Below are 16,346 nucleotides of genomic sequence, written 5' to 3' on the forward strand. Positions count from 1 at the left end.
CACTATCACTTGAGTCATTCTGATTTGACTCATCATCACTAGTTTCATCACCTTCAGTTAAAAGATCAAATAGAAAAGAATAGTCTACATTCTCGTCATTAGATTCAATTTTTTCAAAACCAATAATATTTTCCAAAAAACTTACATTTCTAGAAACATATAGTTTATCATTTTTAATATCATAACACTGAAAACCCTTTTGAGAGAGTTTATCATTTTTGTCAGTAAGGACAAAACATTTACATCCAAAAACCTGTAACCTGCTATAATCAGATTCTTTTTCATACAATCGTTCAAATGGGGAAACCTTGTTCAAATTTTTTGATGGGAGTCTATTTATGAGATAGACCGATATAAGGGCTGCCTCAGCGCAGAGTTTTTTCGGAATATTCTGAGAGATGAGCAAGGTTCTAGTTGTTTCAATGATATGCATATGTTTTCGTTCAGCCAACCCATTCTGTTGTGGGGTTTTTGGACAAGATTTTTTATAAAGAATACCATGACTTTCAAGATAACTTTTGAATTCATTTAAAAGATATTCGCCACCGGAGTCGGTTCTAAGAATTTTTAAACTTCCATTGAATTGATTTAAAATCATGATATGAAATGTTTTAAAAATTGAAAAAACTTCATGTTTATGTTTAAGAAAATATATCCAACAAAATCTAGTGAAATCGTCCACAAAAATAACATAGTATGTGAAACCTTCTTTAAATATCACAGGAGCCGGACCTCATACATCGGAGTGAACAATTTCAAAAGATTTTGTTGTAAACATGGATCTTTGAGTAAATGGTAGACTTTTCATTTTCCCAAGAATACATTCATTACATACAAAATTCTCATTACAAAGATGCTTAATAAAAGGCAAATAAGAGATTTTAACAATGTTGGGATGCCCCAGTCTCTTATGCCATACATGAATATCTTTGTTTTGAGTAACATTACAGAACTGGTTCTTGGGGATTTGGAGAAAATCAACATAGTAGAGGTCTCCTCTCCTAGAGCCTTCCCCAATAAACTTCCCGGACTGGCGATCCTGTATCCAACATTTATTAGAAGAGAATTTTATATCACAACCATAGTCCGAGAGTTGAGAGACCGAAAGTATGTTTAAGTTAAGTTTTGGTATAAGACAATTTTTTGGAATAAAGAAGTCTTGTTTTTCAAAATTGCCCATTCCTTTAATTTCAAGAGGTGTTCCATCCGCCGTTGAGACAAAAGATAGAAGAGAATTTTTAAAAAAATTGGAAAGAGAACAAGCACTTGGAGTCATGTGAAAAGATGCACCAGAATCTAGGAGCCAAGATGTCTTACCGAGAGATGAGGAGGATGTCATAGCAGCTCCAAAAATACCTCCCTTGAGAAGAGGTTGTAGAGCATCCACAATTTGTTAAAGGGAAAGAGGCCCATTTGATGAAGATGGCCGTTCCTCTGGTTGGGATGCCCTAGCCGCAGCAAGGATTTTCTTCCATTTGGGGCAAATGGGTTTGATATGCCCAGGTTCTTTACAAAAATGGCAAGTTAATTTGCTATAGTCTCTTTTGCCATATGGATCATTTCCTCCTTGTCCTTGATTTTCGAAATGAGGAGGTTTGTAAGCCTTCATATTGTTCCCGGGTCTTGACACGGCATTAACCCCTTCACAATCATCTTGAGAAGAAGATGTAGCAAGGATGCTAGGATTATTCTTACCAATCCCCATACGGGTCTCCTCACCACTAAGCTTAGTGATTACATCTTCAATAGAGGGAGATGTGAAGGCGGATAGAAGAGAGGACCGAATTTGTTCAAATTTGGGTCTAAGTCTATTTAGAAAATTGAAGAATCGATCTTCCTCTAGTTGTTTGTGTCTTAATTCAATTGCTTCTCCGCTCCATCTTGGTTCGAGCATATCAAGCTCATCCCAAATAGATGATAGTTCGGCAAAATATTCCCGAATAGACAAATCCTTTTGTTGAAGGGTCAAAGTCTTCTTTTGGAGGTAATACTTATGTGATAAGTCCCTTGAAGTATACATTTTTTCAAGGTACACCCAAGCTTCGGAGGCCTTTTTAAACTTAATGATGTTGGCGTTGATCTTGGTTTCTACGGACGAAAAAATCCAAGACAAGATCTTGAAGTTCTTTATCTCCCACTCATCATGCTTTTTTGAATAATCTTCTAGAGCTTTTTGTCTATCTTCCCCCTCAAGAATCTTAATATCCCCTTTTTCAATGATTATAAGTTTGGGTTCGGGTTCCGGTATTGAACCTTGAACGTACCCCCAAAGGCCCTTTCCTTTGATATGGGCTTCCATATTGCCGGCCCAAACATGATAGTTTTAACCACTAAGTTTAAAACCAAGAGAGAAGTGAGAGTCTTTTTCACCCATTAGAGAAGGTAGAAGATAAAAAATAACACGTACCTCAAGAGATTTTCAAGTCTTTCTTGATAAAAGAGGCTTCTAAAATATTACTCGAAGAAGATGATCCACTTCAAACTCCAATAGCTTGAAGGCACATTTTTCGAGGCACTTCAAAAAATGGGGAGATGCGCGATTCCCCTTCTTCAACGAGGCTCTGATACCATGTAAAAGTATCTCCAACAAGATACTAAGATCAAGACCTTAATATTCTTGATAATAAACTTGGAACACATGCACAATAAGAACACTTTAGAACACTTGTGCACAAAAGCACAACTCACAAAATCTCACAAATGCACAACGGCATAAAAAATATTGGAATCACTTTATTGAGCACTTGGGCTTTGACTCAAAGTCATGAGAATACAAGAAGGGGAATCCCCTATTTATATGAAAGCAAAGGAGTCACATAGGGGGCTCCCAAGAGAGTCGTTGGGAGCCCCCAACGGTCACATATGTGACCGTTGGAGGCTCCCCAATGACTCTTTGGGGAGCCTCCCTATGTGGCATGAAATACAAAAAAAAGAAAAAAGGAAAAAAGAAAAGGGAAAAATAAAATAAAATAAAAAGAAAGGTTACAAGCATATTCCAAAAAAGGAATATGCGTAAAACAGGAATTTACAGAAACACCCTTTTCGGGTGGATAAGAATATATATATATATATATATATATATATATATATATATATGAGATTACAAATATCGATACATAATTTAACATGGCCATATATATATATGGTAGGTCCGCCGCTACAGTGGAACAATGCTGACGTGATGGACAGCCAGCACCCAAAAAACACAAAAGAAAGGGCAAAATGTGTTTTTTGCACGCTTTTTCCCTTTAGTGGCATCGAAACCGCCACTAAACGCCCGCATAAGGACGCGGGCATCATTACTAAAAATATTTTTAGCGGCGGTCGAAAAGTGCCGCTAAAGGGGCAAAATGCGCAAATTCTTGTTTTTGCCTCTTTTCATTTTTTCGACTATGGCCATCCATCATGCCCTCTGATGAACGACCGCACACATCCCGTCAATAGTTGTGCACCTAAGGGTTGCACAGCTCTCTCTCTCTCTCTCTCTCTCTCTCTCTCTCTATATATATATATATATATATATATATGTTCCCACTCCTTCCTTTTTCATTTATGAAGGATGGAGGGAAGGCAAGGCCATTATCCAAAATTTCCCTGCTTTTTTCTTTTTACGAAGAGAGACAAGGAGGGATGAGAAAGGGGTTCACCACTTTCCCACATTTGTTTGTCTTTTTAAAAAGAAAAAGAAGCTTTTTTATTTTTCCATGAATATGGATTTTGAACAAGGAAAAAAGGGAACAAGAGTTTTGGACTGTTTTAACTGGAGTCGGTATCGATCCAGACCCATCATGTATCCATGTCGAACCCAGTACCCGTACTCATGTCCAAGCGTGTCAACACAAGTACGAGGGGCCTAGAGGCGTGTCCCTGTGACAGATGAAGTTTAGAAATCGGTGCAGGACATAAATTTCAATCACATCAAACTTCCAACAATAAATTTCTCATTGTTGCATTGAAAACATTGAGAGAAAGAAGAGATCTTAATAATATTTCTGTTATGTCGCTCCACCAATTGTGCACTAATTGGTATTTTGAATTTAGGGACCCTATGTTGAACTTTGTAATGTGCTTATGGTCTTTCATATAATTGGTGACGTTATGCAGTGGAAATACAAGCCATCAGAGTGGATTCCTAAGTATGGCTCTAATATTTGTACTCATTACAATATCTGATGAATAAATTGTGAGAAAGGAGTCCTTGATCTCTACACAGACCTGTCACTGAGAGAGAGAGAGATTCCAGAGAAAGGGCGTCAGTCCCTCGTGGTTGCGCCTTTCATTCTATTAATAAGTTGAGTATAAAAAATCTAGGGTACAGAAATACCCCTTAATAACATGCTAATTTACATTATACATTGATTGGGTCTGGACCCGATCCAGTATATAAATCGGGTCGGATCCTGCATATACATAATGACGACTTCTTTTCAGCCTCCCTCAAGTTGTGCATGGTGTTGAACCATGAACAACTTGCCTTTCAGAAACCAAAATTTGTCCTTTGTCAACCCTTTAGTGAGGATGTCAGCAACTTGTTCTTCAGTTGGCACATACATGGGCTCAATCTCTTTATCTTCAACCTTTTTCCTAATAAAATGTTGATCTATTTAAATATAATTTGCTCGACTATGGTGGATGGGATTGAAGGACATGTTGATGGCACTTTGATTGTCACACAGTAGCAGTGACCGAGCAATCGGTTCTCCCATTTCTGTCAGGAGATGTCTTATCCATGTAGCCTCAGTCGTGGCTGCAGCCATCGATCTGTATTCAACCTCAGTGCTTGACCTAGCAACCGCCTTTTGTTTTCTATTGCTCCAGGATACCAAGTTTGGTCCAATGAAGCTGCAATAACCGGATACTGATCGTCGTTCATCTGGATCACCCGCCCAATCAGCATCAGCATAAATGACGATCTCATGGCCCCCGCCTGGATCTAATTCTCTTTTCTTGTATACCAACCCATCACCAATTGTACTCTTCAGGTAATGAAGTATACATTTGTCTGCCTCCATATGTGACATACGAGGTTCATGAATAAACTGGAATACCTGATTAACCGAGTATACTATATCAGATCTAGTAAAAGTCAGGTATTGCAACATGCCAACTAAGCTGCGATACTTAGTGGGATCTTCATATATATCCCCTTCCTTTGAACTCAGTTTCTGATGAATGACACTTGGAGTTGATAACGGCTTACAATCTGTCATGCCTGCTCTGCTGAGAATGTCCAACGTGTATTTGTGTTGAGTAAGGGTGAGTGTATCACTTCTTTTATCAACTTCTACCCCAAGGAAATATCGCAGCTCTCCCAGATCTTTCATCTTAAATCTCTGATTTAATAACTTTTTCACCCGCTCAATGTGACTTTTACAGTTCCCTGTGATGATGATGTCATCTACATATATCAATAGAAGAGTAGTGACGTCTTGTTCATTGTGAATAAACAATGAGTGATCCAGAAGGGACCGAGAGAAGCCATGCCTTTGTATCTCTAGAGAAAAACTGTCGAACCAGGAACGAGAAGCTTGTTTCAAACCATAGAGTGCGCTCTTTAACTTGCATACATATTTTTTGGCGTCTCGTTCTGCATATCCAGTGGGTTGTTCCATGTAGACCTCCTCTTTTAAATCCCAGTGCAGAAATGCATTTTTTAGATCCAGTTGGCTCAATGTCCATCCATGTTTAATGGCTAGACTCAACACAATGCGAATGGTCCACATTTTAACTACAGGACTAAAAGTTTCATCAAAGTCTTGGCCTTCCTCTTGTGTGAATCCCTTGGCTACAAGTCTAGCCTTGTACCTTTCGATGCTCCCATCTGGTTTATACTTTATCTTTTACACCCATTTTGACCCAACATTTCTGTTTAGTGGTCTAGGTACAATCTCCCATGTCCCACATTCATGTAAGGCCTTCATTTCTTCATTCATTGCTTCTACCCATCTTCTAGAGCTCGCAGCTTGATAGAACATGAGGGGCTCATCCTCTTTACTTATGGATGTCAAGAACAACTGAAAATCCAATGAAAAAATTTTATAACTTACCCACCTGTCAAGCGGATGTCGAATCCGTGAGGATCTTCTGATATCCATCATCTGTGAAGCAGGATCAGATGGATCTGTACTTGTACAAGAAATGAATGAGGGCTCTTTCTCTCGCCGGGTGTACACAACACCCTTATACCTTGTTGGCTCCAAGTCATGTGTAACAGTCTCTTCCGTTTGAGTTTCATTGGCTGATTCCTCATGTGTCTCCTTCTGACTGCAATTTGCTGGACAGACTACTTTACCATTGGAAAAGAGTTCTGAATTTAACCATGGGTAGTATACCTCAACGCAGGGGCTTGAGTTATCAGCATGAAGGGTTGAATTAGCATTCTGATCATCAAAGTTCATTTCATCAAAAATTATATTCCTTGATATTTTGACATGCTTACTCAGGGGATCATAGCACCTGTACCCTTTGTAGTCTTCTGCATATCCTATAAACCTGCATTTTAAGGCTTTATCTTGGAACTTGTGCCTCAGTGAGTTGTCAATGTGAACATAGCAAACAGACCCAAACACACGTAATTCATGATACTCAGGTTGTATGCCAAATAGAGAGAAATATGGTGACTTATTTTCTAAGATACTCATAGGAAGTCGATTTATCATATGAACTATGGAGTGAAAAGCCTCAGTCCATAATGATATAGGGAGATTGCTCTCGTGCATCATGCTCATTGCAGTCTCAACAATATGTCGATGCTTCCTCTCAGCAATCCCATTTTGTTGAGGTGACTCTTACATAAATGACAACTAGAACACTTTGTATCAACGACCTCTGAACTCAGACTGGACTTAAGAATGAGATTATTCAAGACAAGTTTTTCAATAAAATGGCGACCACAATGGCCAAGATGACTATGCCAAAGTCTTGGCTTATTACATTCAGAAATAGTAAATATAAAATCAGGATCAAAAAATTGACGTTGGTGAGGCTTCAAGGATAAATAGTCTGAATGAATGGAGGAAGGATCTTCTTGAAAGATGTACATGTTGCCCCATCGTTTTCCTTCAGCGAATGTCTTCCTCATGCGAAAATCTTTGACATAAACAGAAGAGGGAGTAAATTCAACTAAAGCATTAGCATCATCAACGAGTTTTGAGACAGAAACAATGTTCTTTTGAATATTAGGTGCATGGATGACACTTGGAAGTTTAAGAGAGGACTTTGACATGGGTATAATGGCATTTCCAATATGTGAGATTGAGTGATGAGATCCATTTCCTGTGACTATGCTATTCTTACCAACATAAGGAGTAAGAGTCAAGAGTTTACCTACATCACCCGTGACATGAGTAGCTGCTCCGGAGTCAACATACCAAATGCCTTTGTCATTTTGCTTCATATTCAATCCTGCCAAGGCTGCCAACTGCAACTCCTTTACTTCTCCATCGTGGAGCTTTCCCTTTGTTTTGAGGATTAAACCAACAATTTGCTTTAATGTGCCCTTTCTTGTTGCATAGGAAACAGGTGGGAATGGGTCTTTGTCCTTGTATATTGGGTGTTGGAAGTATGCCACGACCTCCATAGGTATTTCTCCCTTGGCCTCCCTTTCCTCGAAAAGAACTTCCTCGTCCTCGACCATAACTCATTCCCGTAGCTAGCACATATTGGGTTACTGAATGTCCATGAGAATCTTCAGAAGATCATTTCAGAGTCATTTCATATTGCAATAATTTCGCATGAAGATCTTCAAACTTTGAAAGTTCTGGTAAACATAGTAAGGTTGTCCTCATAACATGATAATCTAGCCCCAATCCACTCAAGGTTTGTTGCACTTTATCTGTTTCACTGACAAGACACCCAACAATAGACAGCTGGTCTGTGATGCCTTTCATTTTGTTCAGGTATTCCATAATAGACATGGAATCTTTCTTCAGCATTTGAAACTCTCGCTTAAGAAACATAATTATTGCCTCAGAAATTTGTGAATATGTTTGAACTAACTTATCCCACAGTTCCTTGGCCGAACAATCATCAGGAAGGGCAACAAGGACCTCCTGTGAGAGAGTTGAAGTGATGTATGCCACTAGCGATTGATCCCTCTTCATCCAAGCAACATATTCTGGATTCTTGTGAAGAACAACAGATTGTTCTCCTTTATCGTCCGTTTTTTCCTGCAAAATGAATTCTGGAGGCGGTGGAACCGATCCATCCAGATGACCAGAGAGGTCCTGACTCTTTATAAATGGGATGATCTGTCTTTTCCAGGTTAAGAAATTGGAGTTATTTAGTTTTTCAGAGACTAGTTGACCGAGAAAGCTTGAGGACAGACATGACTGCGCATGAGTAAAATCCATTTGAGAGAAAACCTGAACTGACACTTAGGTATGAGAAACAAAACAGAGGGCTCGGCTAATCAGCTTCACTCAGCTAACAGGGCACTCGGCTAACAGATGGTAGAAGCATGTCTCAGCTAACAGAGCACTCGACTAACAAAGCACTCGACTAACAGGACACTCGGCTAACAGATGGTAGAAAACAAGTTCACGTGTTGAATCAATTTCATGTGGTTGTACTCGGCAGACAGAAAGAGAAAAACAAAAAGGAATAATGCGTTTTTCAGAAAATGCGATCAAAAGTAATTTCAAAACCCACGAAACAGCAGAGATTAACAGAGATTTCAGAAGCACAGATTGTAGAAAATCAGAAGAATCACAGTGATCTGAAATAAAAACAGAGGTATGATTTCAGATTAAAGGTGAATAAGTTGACAAAGAGAGAGGAACCTGTGACCGAGAAACACAGGAGGTCGAGTTTTTCACAGATTCACGTGCCTGTCATCGTGAAACCAAACGAGGTCGGTCACCGTGAAACCGAGATCAAGCTTTTCACACCCAGACTTGGTTAGATCCACGCGCTTGTCGACTTTCACGTTGATAGGATGAAAATGAGGCAGCTCTTCACTCCCAGACGTCACGCTGCTCTGATACCATGTGAGAAAGGAGTCCTTGATCTCTACAGAGACCTGTCACTGTGAGAGAGAGAGAGGGAGAGAGAGAGAGAAAGGGCGTCAGGCCCTCGTGGTTGCGCCTTTCATTCTATTAATAAGTTGAGTATAAAAAATCTAGGGTACAGAAATACCCCTTAATAACATGCTAATTTACATTATACATTGATTGGGTCTGGACCATGGTTGCCAGTTGAGGAAGCGGGAGCGGGAAGCGATACGGGAAGCGAGGCACTTTCAAAATTTTAGGAAGTGGGGAAGCGTGGGACCACTTAGAACCGATTCGGGAAGTGTCTCGGAAGCGACCTAGGAAGCGTCTCGGAAGCGACCTAGGAAGCGTCTCGGAAGCGAGGGGGAAGCGAAAAAAATAAAAATACAAAAAATAAAAAATACAAAAAAATTGAAAAAAACAAGGGAAGCGTGGGGGAAGCGAGGGGGAAGCTTGGGGGAAGCGAGGGGGAAGCGTGATGGGAAGCGTGCTTCCCATTAAAGGGAAGCGCGTCCCCCATTAAAGGGAAGCGCGTTTCCCAAAAAAGGGGACGCTTCCCCCCACGCTTCGGAAGCGCGACGTTTCGCGCTTCCCCTTTTAGCTAGGCGCTTCCGGTAACCCTGGTCTGGACCCGATCCAGTATATAAATCGGGTCGGATCCTGCATATACATAATGACGACTTCTTTTCATAAATAACTTAAAGGAGCCAACTCCACTGCATCCTTATATCAAATAAGAAGGCAATACCCCCAACCAAAAGAAAAAGTGGCATCACCTATGCAGTCAAAGTTGGCAAATAGGCACCTAGTCCTGTGTGTTTTAGCGCCCTGGACCTAAGAGGTCCTAAAATAAGAAATTAGCCCCCGCCCAGGCTGACTAAGGCAGACTAGCCCCTCCTAGGTTGACTAGGCATTGACTAGCCCCCACCTAGGTTGATTAGTCACCACTTACGCAGGGACAAATTTGTCCCTTTTGTGTGTGTTTTTTCACACACATGTATATGTTTTCTTTAAATCCAGTTGTCATTTAGTTTTCATTTTCAATTAGGTTATCTACTGCTTTTTAGGAATGTAATGCACGTTAGAGAGAGCATGAAAGGTCATACCCTTATTCTTATTCTTGAGAAAAAAAGTGAGAAAAAGGAAGTGAGATTCTTCCTTCTCTCTCCTACATTTATCTTAACTTTTTGTTTCCTCTTTTACTAGTCATAAACTATTTTCTGGAAAAACCACAAAAATTGTATTCCACTAAGTGAAATACAAAATAATGGTTTTATCCTAAACCTTGAAACACATAATTGCCTTCTTTCTTTTTTTTTACCCTTTTGTAAAAATGTGTGGTTTGGTTTAGTACACAGAATGGGGAAAACGGAGTGCCTCACAATGCATCTTCGCATACCAAGAACTACAAGATCACCCCAGAATGAAAGGGCGAGGGAGGGATGGTACCATTTGAGCCTCGCGCAACCAAGCACACACATGCACACAAACAGAGAGGAAAAGGCAACACAATAGAAGGATTAACTGCAATAAGCCAATGACTAGTTATGGCAAATAAAAGCAAGTTCAAGCTATCCTAGCTTCTTCGTGCACTGAAACAATGAAATTCATCTAAAGAGGAAAAAATCAACTGAGAAAATGGTTGACCTTCATCTGCTTAGAGAATACGTTAGAATGAAAGCAAATATGCCATGCCGAGATGAACATGCGCCCATGATATAAAAAAGATCTCTCCAGTGCACATGAATAACTATGCTCAACCACCTGAAACAAAATGTGCATTATTAGACTACCTGTTGCATAAAAATAAGAAAAAGGAAAAAAAGAAGACATCATACACCTTGTATATCAAATTCTAGGTTGTATAGATCGGGTGACCCGTATGACTTATGACTCGGGAAAAGCTCTATAAAGTAGCTCAGAAGATCCTCCAAGCCAAAAGTAAGCCCAACATAATTGAGTTAATCTTTTCACCTGAAACTCTAGGCCACTATGTTTTTCAAGTCTCAGAAGCTTCAAGCAAGGCAGGACATTGACATACACTGAAAACATTCCAGGCCAAGTCATCCTGTTCATGTGCATGCTCCGGTCGATGGCATGTACATTTGACCAGAAATTTTATTTTATTCATTTTCTTAGTAGATCAACCCTACAGATGTGATCTACATGGCTTGTTTAGCAGGAAACCGGTTCAGAACATGCATTTACAATGGTTAAGCAAGATTTTGAAGGTTGTCAAAAATCGGTAGCCCATAATGTATTAAACTTTTCATGACTCTAAAAATCATATTTTTATATTGAAAAAAAAACATATTTATGAGGTCAGATTCAGTTGATATAACTTGCAGCTATATCTTCCCACTAGATTGTGCACAAAGTCGAGCATAGCTTATCTATATGAATGTAAGCATATGCAAACACAGTAAAAAATGGACAATTATGCTATCATTCGAAAAATGCTCTATATATGACTCTCAATAACAAACTAAAAGTCTAAAGTATGCCAAATTTATATAGTTAACTAAACTAATACATGGTCAACCGTAAGTGTAGATCATCAGTGATTAGTCATAAGATGCATAAAAAGGGTCAGCTTAAGTTTGAAACTCAGCTGACCTGGATCCAAGAGTACCAAGTACCAGTATGGATATGACACCCGTACATGGGCCTGATTGAAGTGCCCATGGCCTGAGCCAATAACAACTATCAATCAAATCAAAATGAATTCTTGAGCCATAGCAACTATCAATCAAATCAAAATGAATTCTTGTTCTGAATTATATGATAGGACCTGAGTCGAGTACTTTTTCTTAAGAATAGAGTTCCAATATATTGAATATCTTAGAATTCATTGCACTAATTGTAAAGGAAAGATTCAGGTTGCTTACCTCATCTGGTGGCAGTTCAAATATCATCTGTAGAGGTCCTGGCTTTTGATGAACCATTGTCGGGCCTGGCTTATCCAAAGAAATCCTTCTTCGAGCAACAGCTCCAGCAAAACCATTCAGAGCTCTGTTGACAACACTTTTTATAAGTGAGAAGATAAAATATTACTGGGAAAGCATCATATAAAACAAACAGGAAGAAGAGACAGGAACTTTGCAATTTCCCCTTTTCACAACGTTGGACGTACTGAATAAAGAATGAATAGGGAGGATGATAAAAAATATTAAGAATGAATGGGGAAGGATTATAAAAATATTATCTTTAAGATACACAAAGAAGAATGAACTTTAAACAATTGCATATAAAGGAACACTTCAATTAAGAACAAACACCAGAGAAACAGCCTGACCCAGATCATTGATGCCACTTTAATGAAATGAGCCGAAATACAATAACAAGTGGAGAACACTTGTAGATCTTAATAATGAACAAGAACCAAAAGATTACACAAGCACTTAATGTGCACACACATAAACCCACAAAGGGCGGATGCCAAAAGGCATAAATAAAATGAATATTATGGTTCTCAATAAAGAGAGAACCTTGAAAAATAAAGAGCTTTTGAACTAAAAGACTCAAGCACCTTTCCTTTTTTTCATGGTCCCCAGCAATGTGAACCATGATATATGTGGAGGGAAAGGAGGGGCTGGGAGGCCTTTTGTTAGATCATTATAGGACTGCTCTCCCTTCTCCATCATCGATATGGGACTAAAATTTGTCCCTATACATACCTATGTGCATATTAACACATCCTAATACAGCAAAAAAAAAAAACTTACTTTAAATCATAGTTTAGGAAGCCTCATATTTGTTCCTAAATGCGGTCTTAATGAATTTGTATGCAACTATTTTTTTATAAATTTCAATATATTTAATAAGTTTACAGATTAGAAATGTGCCGCAATTTTCTGATATTTTTCTAAGAAAAACATAAAATTTGAATTTCTCCCCAGACTTTCACTAACCGACAACGAGAATTTTGACTGTGCTCTCCCCTTCCCCCCAGCCTCTCTCTCTCTCTCTCTCTCTCTCTCTCTCTCTCTCTCTCTCTCTCTCTCTCTCTCTCTACACCCTTTAAAAAAACCTATAAATTCAGTTCTAAGTACTAGATTGAAGCTGGGCCAAACTCGACTCCTGTCCCATACCCACACAGTTTTGACCTGCATTCACATGGTTCCCTGCCCTTTTCAATGTACCCATGTAGCATGGTGCAGGGGCTTGAAAAGCAAACACACTTCCAATAGGTTTCAATGAAGAAAAACAAAAAACACTTTAAATAGGCTTTATGGAAGCAAATAAGAGGATGTTAAATTTCACAGAGGAAAAACTCAAAAAGTTCAAGCAATAAAATAACAATCTAGGGAAGGAGTTACCCGGAAGCATTAACAGGGAGCTTTATTGTTTTAATGAGGAGGCAAACCTGGTCAAAGACCAAACATATTCTCATTATGAAATTGAGCTATCAACATCTGCATAGAATCAATAAGATCCACTCAGATGAGCTACCTGGCCAGATGTGCTATCCAACGTATACCACAGAGCTCCTGTCTGACCTTCGCGTTCTACTGGAACTGATACAGATCCAAGAACCATGCTTTTCCATATTATATCCCAGTCGTATATTGTCACATTGATCTAAAGAAGGGGCAAAAAAAAGGATGATGGCAATTAGAGGACAGTTTATAAACATTAAAACAGTGATGACACAGAGACATGCATATCCGAGCCTACTAAAAGCTTCCCAAACACTTTGTGAATTAAACAGGCAAATGGAGTGGAATCGATCTCTAGAGCTAGCTTTTCTTTCCTTTGTAATTGGGAAAGCTTCAGCAAAATAGACTTATACATTCCATATTGCAATTTGTAGGGATGCACAATGAACCAAGCTAGCTCGAGCTCATCCATGAAAGTAAATGAGTCGAGCTTGTACACAAGTCCAGGCTCGATCTACATAAACAAGCCGAGCTTGATCAAGCTACTAAACTCGATAAAGCTCGATTAAGCTCATGAAAATAGTATATATAAAATATGTTTGCAAAAGTATAAACAACAGTCAGTGTTTCTCTAATGGGCAGGCTTTGGACTTTTCTTCAAAAGGTCATGGTATCGAATCTGCTGCCAATATAACTTTTCATGGTTTACAATAACCTAGCGTGTGTTTTTAAAATATGTATAATTTTTCATCATAATAGTACAAAATGGACAGCCTGGCCTAACGGTGAGGCATTCATACACATTTTGGAGAGGTTGGGGATTGAATCTTACATCTTCAAAAGTGAATAATATTTTTTTTTAAAACTCAAGTAAAGCTCAGCTCGGCTCGGCTCGAGCTCAGAAGGTAGCCGAGTCTGGACAAGGCTGTTCCAGATCGTCTTCGAGCTCCAGCCGAGCTTGAACAAGAGTATTTCAGAGCGAGCCGAGTTTGAACAGCCTAGTCTCCACTCGAACTCGGCTCGTGTGCATCCCTAGCAATTCGTTACCCAGACCTATCTTCCTGAAATGCATGATGAATAGATAAGAAAGTGAAGCGGAATACACCTCCAAGCCTACAGACATTTTCTCTTTTCAAACCCCGTGGTAAGAAAAACTTCATAAAAATCTCACTTATAATCTCAGTATCCTACTGAAAATTTCTAAGTAGACTTCCAACTAAACAGAATTTACTTGATCAATTTCTCTCTGACTGTGCATCAATCATTGACTTCAGGGTTCAAATGGGTCAGATGAGAATCTGAACTGGATTTTAAAAAAGTCCAAATCCAAACTTGTATCTGAATTAGATCAATGTAGGCAAGTTGAATTGTGCTCAGTATTTTATATGGTGATGCTGGATCCAATCTATGTGTGCCATTACATGTAAACCTCTCATTCCCATTTTGATGGATCCACTCTGTGTATGAATCTGGAAAAGAATACTGATCCAAATCCAATCTGAATCCAAAAAATCTCATACCATAAGTCCAAATACAATCCAAAATATAGACATATCGTATTTTTGGATCCATACTTGAAAATGATTTGTCAGACTGGAATGGAGGTCTAGCCAAATCAAATGGTTTGGACCCCTTATTAACATGATATAAAATATTTGCAACAATTGACATTACAAGTACAAAATTGAGACAGGCCAAAAAAGCAATAAAAATCTCGTTACTCACAATCATGAATATTCAATGATCAAACAGTTAACCTGCAAAGTATTTGCGTATTTTACTATACACCCACCTCGACAGGAAGCTCATCCACACAGAAGTTAAACCACTCTCCCCATATTGGATTCCGTGAACCGGGAATCATGGAACTGCACATAGATATGGAGAAAACAAAAATCTTTTAGCAAAATATGACAAATTCTCAAAAGTAGTATGTGTAACCATGAACAATTTTGAGCCAGGGCCTTTGATGAGACACATGATGAAAGGTTCTTGATGCAATTAGTATCTTCCCTAGAAAGAATAGCAAAATATCAGAATTTTCGATCTATTCATTCAATATTTCCCTTTTTAGAGGACAAATTATCACATTTATATTCTGTGTCAGATATACTTGTAAGGAAATGAGGATCTACGAAAGCACAAATGCTTGTAATAAGCGTCTATTAAAGAGACTTTAATCATAACCCACAAAAGGGTATAAATGAGAGAACTCAAAAAGGGAAAATAATAAACTTTATTTCATTCACATAAAATGCTTAAGAAGCATGTTACAAGGGGAGTCACCCCGGTTTATATACAATGAAAGAGGGAGAGAAGAGCTTTTAGAGGACTCTAGGGAGTAGTTGGAGCTAGTCCAACGGCTCTGATTGTAGCAGTTGGACTCCAACGGCTATCAAAACTAGTCAATTCTCGACTAATTTTCAGTCTAGTTCAATATGAACTAGACAAACCTAAAAATACAGAAATAAAGAGAAAAAGAAAATTAAATAAATATAAATTATTATATATTAAAATATATTATATTATATATAATTATATTTATGTGTATATACAATTTTTAACACTTCCCCTCAAACTTACGGTATAATGAGCGAAAGTTTGTTTAATAAGAAATGATATCTAATAGCAGTGAGAGGTTTAAGAAATCCGCTAATTGGTATTCTGATGTAACATAAGGCAGATCAATGGTTCCATGTCGATACTCCTCTATGATATAATGACAATCCATTTCAATACGTTTGGTGCGTTCATGAAATGTTCGGTTGTTGTCAATGTAGATCGCATTCTTATTGTCACAACCAGTGTTGTGAAAAGCGTTGAGGCGTAGCGAGGCGCTCCACCAAAATCTGAGGCGAGGTGTAAGCCTCGAGGCGCAAAGCGTAAGCCTCAAAAAAAAATTTAACTTAAAAAAAACTATAAAAATTATCTAAAATTATAAATAAATAAGAAATGTTTTATTGATGAAGCGCCAACC

At 38.6% G+C, this 16,346-nt stretch overlaps 1 protein-coding gene across 1 annotated transcript in view; it reads right to left on the minus strand.

The window, feature by feature from the left end:
- LOC149829847 (BAG-associated GRAM protein 1-like) overlaps positions 1-16,346 on the minus strand; it is a 145,915-nt gene that overhangs the window by 99,684 nt on the left and 29,885 nt on the right. The window contains exons 4-8 of the mRNA XM_090016117.1: positions 15,162-15,237; positions 13,443-13,571; positions 13,310-13,356; positions 11,879-12,002; positions 10,638-10,754 (exon numbers count right to left, since the gene is read on the minus strand). Coding sequence (XP_089872243.1) covers positions 10,638-10,754; positions 11,879-12,002; positions 13,310-13,356; positions 13,443-13,571; positions 15,162-15,237 — 493 coding nt within the window. The remainder of the gene's footprint in view (positions 1-10,637; positions 10,755-11,878; positions 12,003-13,309; positions 13,357-13,442; positions 13,572-15,161; positions 15,238-16,346) is intronic.

This window comes from Nuphar pumila, chromosome 8 (assembly GCF_984573655.1).
Source record: "Nuphar pumila chromosome 8, dmNupPumi1.hap1.1, whole genome shotgun sequence".
Taxonomy (NCBI): Eukaryota; Viridiplantae; Streptophyta; class Magnoliopsida; order Nymphaeales; family Nymphaeaceae; genus Nuphar; species Nuphar pumila.